General features: G+C 41.6%; 1 protein-coding gene and 1 non-coding gene across 2 annotated transcripts in view; one reads left to right on the top strand and one right to left on the bottom strand.

The window, feature by feature from the left end:
* Positions 1 to 970: 970 nt before the first annotated feature.
* LOC123326131 lies at positions 971 to 1,148 on the bottom strand. Its single transcript, XR_006540910.1, has one exon. It is a non-coding gene; the product is annotated as a U4atac minor spliceosomal RNA (small nuclear RNA).
* Positions 1,149 to 5,540: 4,392 nt separating this feature from the next.
* STAU1 (staufen double-stranded RNA binding protein 1) overlaps positions 5,541 to 10,462 on the top strand; it is a 38,837-nt gene continuing 33,915 nt past the window's right edge. The window contains 2 exon segments of the mRNA XM_044918586.1: positions 5,541 to 5,739; positions 7,749 to 7,873. Coding sequence (XP_044774521.1) covers positions 5,631 to 5,739; positions 7,749 to 7,873 — 234 coding nt within the window. The 5' untranslated portion in view covers positions 5,541 to 5,630.

Genomic DNA, 10,462 nt, shown 5'->3' with positions numbered 1-10,462 from the left:
AGCCGAAGGCAGTCGCTCAACCAACTGAGCCACCCAGGCGCCCAGAAGTGTTTCTTTAAATGGACCACCCAGTGGTTACATTTGTGTGGAAAGAAAATCCTCCATTGCCCACTTGGCACTGAGCCAAGTGTGAGACAGGGGCCACATTCAGTCACTTGGATGCAAAGATCTTGCACAGCCTGGGTTGTTTCCAGGCATTATTTTTGGCTGATTTTATTGTCTTACAAGTGATTATGCCTCCTCAGGGCTACTTGTCCTGTCTTTCTTTTGAGCACCAAGTACATAGTGGTCTTTTTGTTTTGTTTTTCCCTCTGTCTTAAGTAGTTTGGTCATATTTCTTTTAAAGAACCTTTTATTGGGTATTTTGATATTTGGGCCTGCTATTGGATATTATTTGCTTGACATTGCCGTTGTTATTTGGAAATGGTTATGTAGGAGTATAGTGATTGCCATGTTTCTGTATTTGCGGCTGCCCTGCCTACGAGTGTTTAGATAATGTTTGGAGTCAATGAAGTGCTGTTCTGGGGATCAGAGCCACGATGGTGGGTGCTGGTAGGGGGTGAAGGTAGGAAGGTGTGGTGGTGGTTGTGGGGGTGGGGTGAGTTTATTTGTAGAAAACAAAAACCACATTGCAACCAGAAAGATGTGTCCAGAAAGGATCTTAGAAATAACTGTTGAATGTAAAGGAATGGTGTGGGCATTTTAGGTGTATTTCAAGGCTATTGTAGGAAAATGGTTTATTCCTTAGCTTTTTTATTGTTGTTGACAAAGTTTCTCTGAGAGTGGAGCCTCTCAAAACCTAGAGAACTAATAGATTTACATTTGGTTGCTTAAAGATCTCTTTTTGTGTCTTTGAGGAAAAGTTTAACAAATAGATTTTTTCTAGCACTTGAGAATGTACAATATGCCATATAAGGTTTCACATGTAGTAGATGCTTAATAAGTTTTTGTTGAATGTGGAATGAATATACTATCCTGAAATTGCTGTTCATACAGCTGATGCTTTATCCTGGCAAGGAACTGGAGTGCTCTTGTGTCTGTGTACCCACACTACATAAGATTTGATGGAGGACTTTGTTCAGGCATTAGCAGTACTGCCCTCACTAGGCGTTCATTGGACAGTAGCGCAACTCCAAGAAAAGGATGGTGAAGGGAGAGATTTTGGGTAAAATGTTTGTGGCTATCTAAGCTTGTTCAGAATTGTGGTGATTTCTTTTCTCCTTTTTTTCTTTTTCTCTTTTTCTTTCTAACATATCTTGTTTGGAAACATCACTTACTGCAAAGGGGAATGATGTGTTGAACACAAAAGTATACCTTCATTATAAGTCATATATTAATCTAGTTACAAATTGGATATTAAAATGTTTTTCCATAATTGCTGAAGTAGTTGTTTCATATTACAATGATTTAACAATCTGTTAGTTGAAAGTGAATATAAGACTAAGCACTCTTGGGGCACCTGGGTGGCTCAGTTGGTTGGGCGACTGCCTTCAGCTCAGGTCATGATCCTGGAGTCACAGGATCGAGTCCCGCATCGGGCTCCCTGCTTGGCAGGGAGTCTGCTTCTCCCTCTGACCCTCCTCCCTCTCATGCTCTCTGTCTCTCATTCTCTCTCTCTCAAATAAATAAATAAAATCTTAAAAAAAAAAAAAAAAAAAAAAGACTAAGCACTCTTGCAGATAGTTCTGTAAACTATTTCTAGAAGAATCTGCCTTTTTGTTTATTAAACAAATCACTCAGATGGTACACTCAGTATGGCCTAGTCTTGGTAGATCACTGCTGAGTGAGGAATTTGCATTTGTGTCTCCTCACTTTTTTTTTCTTTTCTGGAGAGAGAGAGAGACAGTGAGCGCGCGCGAGAAGGGGAGAGGAAGAGAGAGTATCCCAAGCAGGCTCCACACCCAGCGTGGAGCTCACCTGCGGTTTGATCTCACGACCCTGAGATCACGACCTGAGCTGAAATCAAGAGTTGGACACTCATTCGACCGAGCCACCCAGACACTTCTGTACCTGATCAATTTTTAACACATTATGTATAATTTTTAAAAATGCTTAGGGCCGCTGGGTGGTTAAGTGTCTGACTCGATCTCATCTCAGGTCTTGATCTCAGGGTCATGAGTTTGAGCCCCACATTGGGCTCCATGCTGGGCATGGAAAATACCTTAAAAAAAAATGCTTTTGTAGAATTCATGTGCCCATATTCCCGTTCCCACAACCCATTAAAAAGTATGTGACACTTGTGAAATGGAAGCTGCCATCCAAGGTGAGACTGTTTTTATGAGAAGATTTTTGTGTCCTCAAGCCAAATTTGGGACTTGGAATTAGGAGTCTTTAAAAAAAAAAAAAAAAGGTATTCGTAACTCTATCCTATCACCTCTCTTTGTGTTTTAGTGCTTGTATGTGCTACGTAAATACAAGGATTTGAGAATAAGATGTGAACATGTTTTCCTGAGTTGGTGTCTAAAGCTCTTGAGATAAGAGAAACCAGAGGCTTCTCGTCTGTGCTGGAGGCCGGAGACAGGGAAATAGCATGACCCAGGCTTAACAGTTAAAGGTGCTTTCAGTGCTGAGGAAAGCTGAACTCTTTGTGTTTTCAGTTTTCCACCTAATTTTACTGTGTGTAAAATATTGTTCGTTTATAAGAAGACTGACAAATCATTTTAATCTCTTTGGAGTCCCTAACTTATCTGGTAGCAAGTAACCCTTAAAGATAGGCTCAAAAGAAAAGACACGATCTCATGGAAGGATTTCATCTTCAGGACAGGGTAGTACTGTTGAGCAACAGGTGCTAAATCTGTACAGAAGTGGTATCTCCAGAATTCCCTGATTCCCCTGAATGCTGCTGTGCACTCTATAAATAGCAGTAGTGAAAAGCTTTATTTTTTGTTCAAGTTATGTGGGTAAATAATATATTTTACCCCATTTATAACTATGTTAGCTGCCTGGCTTCTCTTTGGGAAAGGAGCGTCTATTTGGGTAAAATATTAGCCTCAATTTTTTAGAGCCTTTTGAGATAAAAAGGGGATTTTCTTAAGAATATAAGCTACTTATTAGTGAGATTTTGTGGGTTAGTGTATGTGTACTCGAAACAACATCCTTGGCTCCTCTGTGCATTAGATACCAGTAACTCCTCCCATCCTCCAGTGGGCGACAGCCAAATAATGTATCCAGACCACTCCGAAGAACTGACTTGTCCCCTCTTTAGAACCATTGCATTAAATTCTCTTTTCAGGCTTAGAGACACATAGGAGCGTTCATGGGCTAATGGGTGCTGTTTGGTATTGGTCACGGTGGACATTAGAAATTTGTAGATGAGTACAGCCGTATTCGGGTTTTAGGAAATTTTTATTTGCAATTTTGAACTACTTGTTTCCCAGTTACAGAGACACAGCTCCAGGTGAACTCAAGGTAACATTTTGGGGGCAGTCTTAATTAAAGGCCATTTGTTCCCTTTTTCAGCTTGTAGAAAATCTGTATTTAAGTCTGTGAGGGGACTGCTGGCTGTGGGCCTGCTCTGCTCAGCACAGGCCAGAATAGATCTCTGGGCCCCACCCTTTCTAAATTTAGTTCATTCATTCAGTCTCATACCCTCAGAGCAACCTAGGGCAGGATTGGGTTGCTGCCTCTGGGGTGCACGTAGGCTCTGGAGTCTAGACACTTGGTTTTTGGCATAGTTTTTGACCTGTGACTAGTGGTTGGTGGTGTGAAGTTGTGAGTACACTATAGGTGAGTTTTTTTTTTTTTTTTTGGTAGAAAAATGCCCTCAAGACAGAGTTTAGAAAGAGAGGGGAGAAGGGAGTGCAGGGGGGTTGAGGGGCACTGAGAGAGAAATATTTCTATTTCTCAGCTGAAGGAAATCAAAACAATGAAACAAGGTCCTAGCTGATTTCTTTCTTTTTTTTTTTTTTAAGATTTTATTTATTCATGAGAGACAGAGAGGCAGAGGGAGAAGCAGGCTCCCCGCAGAGCAGGGAGCCCAATGCGGGACTCGATCCCAGGACCCTGGGATCATGACCTGAGCTGAAGGCAGACGCTCAACCGACTGAGCCACACAGGCGTCCCTGTCCTAGCTGATTTCTGAATGGTTCTGGAGTTGTTTCTTGATGTTGGCAACTTGTCTACCAGGACAGTTACCTAGTCTTAGTGAATCTCCTCTGTTCCTTTGTTCTGACTCCAAAAGTAAACAAGGAACAACTGCAGTATGGGGGATTTTGGTGAATAAGGGGATGGTTCTGTATCCAAAGTCATGTTTGAGCTGAGGTGTTTGGGTTGTTGTTTTTAGTTTTGCAGTTCTTTTTGCTCTCAGCAAGAGAGAATGTGCCAGAACTTCTCAAGTAACTTAATTGCTCTGGTCATTCATCTCTTTCTAAAGGTCCAGCTTTAATTAAAAATTACTCTGAGACTTTTTAAAAAATTAAGTAACAATTACTCTGTAATAGAACTTCTGATTTGTTGCTGGTTTCTGTTTTGGTTGGCTTTTTCTACTCTTTGTTGCTCTTGGTTATTTTGGGAGTACTTTTGACTTGGTTAAACATTTTCAGCTTTTTGAAGGATGACTCTGAACATAAGCAGAACTGTCCTTATTTTTGACTTATGAAGAAAATTTAAATGTATTTAGAAGTAATGTCTTTGGAACTTAGAAGATGAAGTAAATAGTCTCCTCTGCTCCCCAGGTTCCACTCCCCAGCCACACCAGTGAAATTACCAATCTGAAATCTGTTCCTCTCTTCTTCATCTTCTCCACTTTTGCTTTTAATCGTACAAACACTATAGAATGTTCTTTACTATTCAAATAATTTCCTAGGATCCTGTATATTGATGTAGATGCAAGTTTTGTTTGGGGTCTGTAACTAAATGAGACCATCTCAACAAACCTCATAGGAAAAAGATCTTTTACCATCATAAGGAAAAGAAACAGCAAAAGTGAGAAATTCCTGTGTTTCTTCAGTCAGCCTAAAGGAAAACTGTAAGGGTGCCAGTCTGAGCACCTTCGGTGGAAGCAGTGTTGACATTCACCCATTAATGGTCTTAGGAACCCAGTGTGCTTTCAGCTTCTGATAATTTTGAGGCCAGAAATCTTTACTGTATCCATATAGTATGGAAGGCCTCTCCCTATTTTTTTTAATTGGCCATTTTGAATATAGGCTGTAGTTTGTAATTCTTAATATTCAGCAAGGAATATCATTAAGCCCTACTGATGCTCTTTATAAAATAAACATGCAGAGCGGACAGGTATTGCAAGTCATTTAAAAGCAGTGTCAGAAAGTCATAAGGCCAGGAACCTCACTGCGTACCGAGGGGAAACCCACTTCTGATATATCGGCGGAGCTACAGGCTCAGTGGGACTATTTTCATTCTTGAGTAGGTGACACCGATTTTGACTGAATATTGGCAATTACATATCTCCTCTATAATTTACCTTTTTATTTTCTTTCCCTTACAACTTTTAGGTAGAACTTTAGACTTCATAGCACTGAATTAACCTGCACTGAAAGCTGTTTACCTGCAGTTGTTCACTTTTGTTGAAAGTGACCATGTCTCAAGTTCAAGTGCAAGTTCAGAACCCATCTGCTGCTCTCTCAGGGAGCCAAATACTGAACAAGAACCAGTCTCTTCTCTCCCAGCCTTTGATGAGTATTCCTTCTACTACTAGCTCTCTGCCCTCTGAAAATGCAGGTAGACCTATTCAAAACTCTGCTTTACCCTCTGCATCTCTTACACCCACCAGTGCAGCTGCAGGTAAGCGTATGAATCCAAGTGTCTTCTTTTTCAAATGTTTTCTTAGCCTGTTTTTTGATCTGATAAGTAGATTGCAGATGTAGGGAGCTCTCACATTACCTTCAAGAAGCAGAAAAAAGTTTTTTTTTTTTTTTTTTTAAGATTTTATTTATTTATTTGACACAGAGAGAGAGAGTGAAAGCAGGAACACAAGCAGGGGGAGTGGGAGAAGGAGAAGCAGGCTTCCTGCTAAGCAGGGAGCCCGATGCGGGGCTTGATCCCAGGACCCTGGGATCATGACCTGAGCCGAAGGCAGACGCTTAACGACTGAGCCACCCAGGCATCCCAGAAGAAAGTATTAACACCCATGCTTCTTTATTCCAGATGTAAAACACTCGGTTGTATACTGGGTTGTCGGAGGCCTGAGTTGACAGACCATTTCAAAGTGTAAGAAAGGGAATTGGAAACTAAACTATAAAACCTAGCTTATTATAAAGTGGCGGCCAGCAGAAAGGATTGAACAGTAAATACCACTTTGGATTTGTATTGTTGTATGGGAAAATTCTTCTTTTAAAATTATTTCCCAGAACTGACAATTCTTGTATGTGTAAGCCCTTGTTTTAGATCTCTGTAAGATTATATCCCAAGCAAGGGAGCAGCCAGATTTACCGGAAAGCAGGAGAGTGCGTTGGCATTTGTTAATTTTTATTTTGAACAAGTCAGTTTAAATTGAGATTCCAGAGGTAGTTCAGAAATCACAGTGAGGACCAATTAGAAATTGAACAAAGAAGCAGAGATTTTTGAAGAGGAATAAGTTCAGAAGCATTTAAATCTGACTGTTAGGAAAATAAAGATGAACTAAATGTACTCGTTGATGGGGCATGTGGCTGGCTCAGTCTGAAGAACATGCGACCCTTGATCTCCAGGTTGTAAGTTCGAGCCCCACATTGGGTGTAGAGATTACTTAAAAAAAAAAAAAAAAAAAAAGTTCCAAATAAATGTGCTCATTGATGAGAAAAGACTTGAAACAGCTGAAAAATAAACAATCCTGAAAATAATATTCTGCTTCCCAACCCTTCCCCATAGTGGCAAAACCAATTAAATGGGGTGCCAACATGGGTGTCTCCATAGCAGAGTCACCTTCTAACAGATTCTTTCAACCCCTTGTACCTGACAATTTCCCTTGCATTTCCTCCTTCATTTCTCATTTCCTTTATAAATCTGTTCTTAGAGTGTTGGCTCATCCCCCTCTCAGCTGCACGGCATCTGTCACCCTACCTCTAGGCTTCCTTGGACTGGCTCACTGGAGAGCTATCTTGACTTGTCATAATACCCAACAGATTCAGTTTTCCCCACATTTGCCATTGGAGACCATCTTCAAAGGAAATGTCACAGACTGTTTCAGTCCTCTGGGATTTACTGCTTTTTCTTCTAATGCGTTCTTATATCCACATCCTACTGACTTTGTAAAACTCCTGCCCGCCAAGGCCATTTTATTTTACTTGTATAATTCTCAGAAGTAGATAAGGTCTGAGGGTGGCAGCCTCTGGAGATAAGACTAGGGGATGCCCCAGGAACGAGAAGTTAGCCGTGTGGAACACGACAGTCGTTGTTTGAGAAATGGCATTGGCACGTTGAGTTTTGTGCAATAACCGACAGGGTCCAGCTGACGGCTGTTGTGGTAACCAGTGTGTCTGTGCTCACAAGACCTCCGTGTTATTCCCGCGGTTGGCTGTAACAACAGTGCTTCATCTGATTTCAAATCTTGCTTGCTGCCATGGTTTGGTTATCCCCCTGACCTCGGTTCGCTCTCTTCGGAAGACACGCTCTCCTAGGTTCCCCGGCTTCGGCCGGCTCAGAGCGGACCCCAGCCGTGCCTTCAGGCGGGCGCCCCCGCGTGGTTTGCAGCTGTGCGGCACCGCTGCTCTGACTCCTTAGACCTTCCGTTTTCCCTCTTTTCTCGTATCCCCGGGAGAGCAGCAGTCCTGTATACTGCTAGTTGACTTCATTGCTCTGACGTTATTTTTCAGTTCCTTCTAGCATGGCACACCCCAAAGAGAAAACCCCAATGTGTCTTGTGAATGAGTTAGCCCGTTTCAACAAGATTCAGCCTGAGTATAAGCTTTTGCGTGAGCAAGGTCCAGCTCACTGTAAGGTAAATATTGTCCATACTGCTTGTGCATTTCTAACCCACCAGGAATGTTTTCTGTCTTTTTATGCTGCTCCAAGTGGTGCTGTAGTTCAGAATACGTACTTCCCAACCACTGAGACTGTCTTCAAGAGATGCAAAAGTATAGATTTTTGGCAAGTCATTTCTCTTCATCCTTGCAGAATGGGTCAAAGAAAAGACATGCTTCTTTTTGGGATATATGGCTTTTAAAATTCCAATTAGTGTGTGATTGTGTTTAGGACTCTGAATAGAGACAATTCCCAAGCACCTGTGAATGACTTCCTGTGAGTTTTCCAGGCTCTGGGCCTCCTGGCTACAGCCTGCCTCGGGCTCCTTTCCTGCTTGTTTGCACGAACCCTAGACTGGGCAGGGAGAGGAGGGGAACAGGAAATCCGTTTTGCCACTTGTCAGCAATCCAGGTAAAAGGTTTGAAGATGAGGGGTAGAAATTAGTCTCAGAGTGAGTCCTTTGGATTGTCTCTGATTTCACTTATCCTTGTCTTTCCCCATATCTTAGAGAATGGAAGACTGACTGTAATTTAAATTTTTACTATTTGTTACTCAGGAATTCAGTCTTTGAAGCTCGTTTGATATCTGTGCTAAAGTAAATCTTGGAACTTAAATGTGTGCATATCTGGCTTTATCTTTGCAGCTGCAGTGTGAGAGAGGGTATGGTGTCAGAGAGAAGGAATCGGGTCTCCTATTTCTGATCCTAGCTTTGCAGTAAAGATAATATTACTAAGGATGAGTTATTGGTCTCTTTATGCGTCACTTTTCTTGACATGCAGACCTCAAGCCTTGAATGATATACCTACCAAGTTTCCCTTTTCATTTGACTAAAAACAACATCGACCACAGTCCTAAATAGGCACCATAGTGTGGTTAGGTGAGTCGCCTTTGGTGTGAGACAGATGTGGGTTTAAATCTCAGCTTCTTCTAGCTGTGTGACCTTGGGCAAGCTACTGCTGTTTTTGAACCTCAGTCTCCTCCTCTGTAAAATGGGGATAAGACCTACCCAAATAGGCCTACTGTGAGAATTAAATGAGAGACTGTATGTTAAAGTGTGGAGCACAATGCCTGGCGATTATTAAGTGCTGCAGAAATGGTAGCTATTATTATTAGGCATTTGAGAAACACAGAAATTTCTACTCATGTGAAGCTAGTTTTATTCTAAAGCATGATCGTATTTGAAATGTTTCTTTACTTTTGGAAGGCAGTGATTTTCTGTAACTGTTCTGTTTCTTCTGCGGGATTTTTTTTTGCAGACCTTAACTTTGGGATTCCCTTTATTAACTGTTTTTGGTATTTTTTGAAACACGTACTTTTTCACTTAAACTTCAGTGGTACTGTAGGTCATTTGGCTGTGTGTTCAATCTGTAACTGCCCCCCCTTTTTTTTTAACCTTCAAGTTATTCAAAGAGGAAAAGTTATTCCCTCCTAAGTGACTGTTAGACTCTTTAAAAAGTCGGTGGTGTGGTATGGTTTGAATTCTGTGAAAACCTAGATTCTGACCTCGCTACCAGCCCCTCCACGTGGGAGGCAGCAGAGCCACAACAGCGCAGATGGGGGAAGTGCTGGAGAAAGGCGAGACTGTTGATAAAATTAACTCTTTGCTTTTTAGCTTTTCCCCTTCAGCGTCTTTCCGTGCAAGGATCATGAAATGCCCTGGAGGTTGGGGATTGCACAGCACTGTAGGCTCCTGCTGTTTGGCTGCTCAGGCCAGCCACTGTTTTGAGTCCGTGCTGTTGGTGCTGAATGAGTACCCTTGTGAACTGCAGCATTAATTCAGGAGACCCCCTAATGGTTCCAGTGGGGTGAGGATTTCTTAATTTTTCCCCTTTAGTGGAAGCTGTGTACTGAGGGAATCCTGAAGTTAAGACCTACAAGAAAAATCATCTGTGAAGGCAAGGCACACCCATCCCTCTAGGCACCAAATTTCTGTGGTCTGGACATTTTCAGATGATGTAGATGCATTCACATCAGCATTTCTCATGTATATTATTTGTAGATGAAACAGAGTGATAGCCTGTGATAAAGAAAAGCAGAAAAATAAAAGCTCCAGTTGGTTTTGCTAAATTCCAAAGTAGTGAGTCTCAAACTTCATAGTGCGTCAGAATCACTAGGGGAGCTTATTAAAGATATACTTGCTTCGGTCTCCCCTCTTGCTCCTCAGTCAAAATCCATGGGCATGTGTATTTTACCAGGTTTCCTGGATGAGCACCAAAGTTAGAGAATCACTGTGGCATGATGGGTCATATTTTTTGACAGAGTATTAATTCAGTTCTGATAGGATTAACATAACCTAATTTTAAGAATGGAGTGTGTATTTGGGTTACCTTTATACTTAAGAAGGAATAAAGAGGCTTGCCATTGTCAGCATTTGCTGAGGACAAAATTAGCTGTTTTGGATGCCTCCTTGAGTTCAGAAACGTTTCTTGATCTTTGCTTACTGTGGATCAGATTTTCTTCTGAAGATGGAGGGAGTGTCTGAATAATAGAGTAATCTTAGCAAAGTCGAAGGCAGCGTTTTAGAGCCTGGCTGACATTCCCAAATTTATTCAAGTGTTTGTCCTCC

This window comes from Neomonachus schauinslandi, chromosome 10 (genome assembly GCF_002201575.2).
Source record: "Neomonachus schauinslandi chromosome 10, ASM220157v2, whole genome shotgun sequence".
Lineage (NCBI taxonomy): Eukaryota > Metazoa > Chordata > Mammalia > Carnivora > Phocidae > Neomonachus > Neomonachus schauinslandi.
Note: the sequence above shows the minus strand (reverse complement) of the source record. Positions and strands in the feature narration are given on the sequence as shown.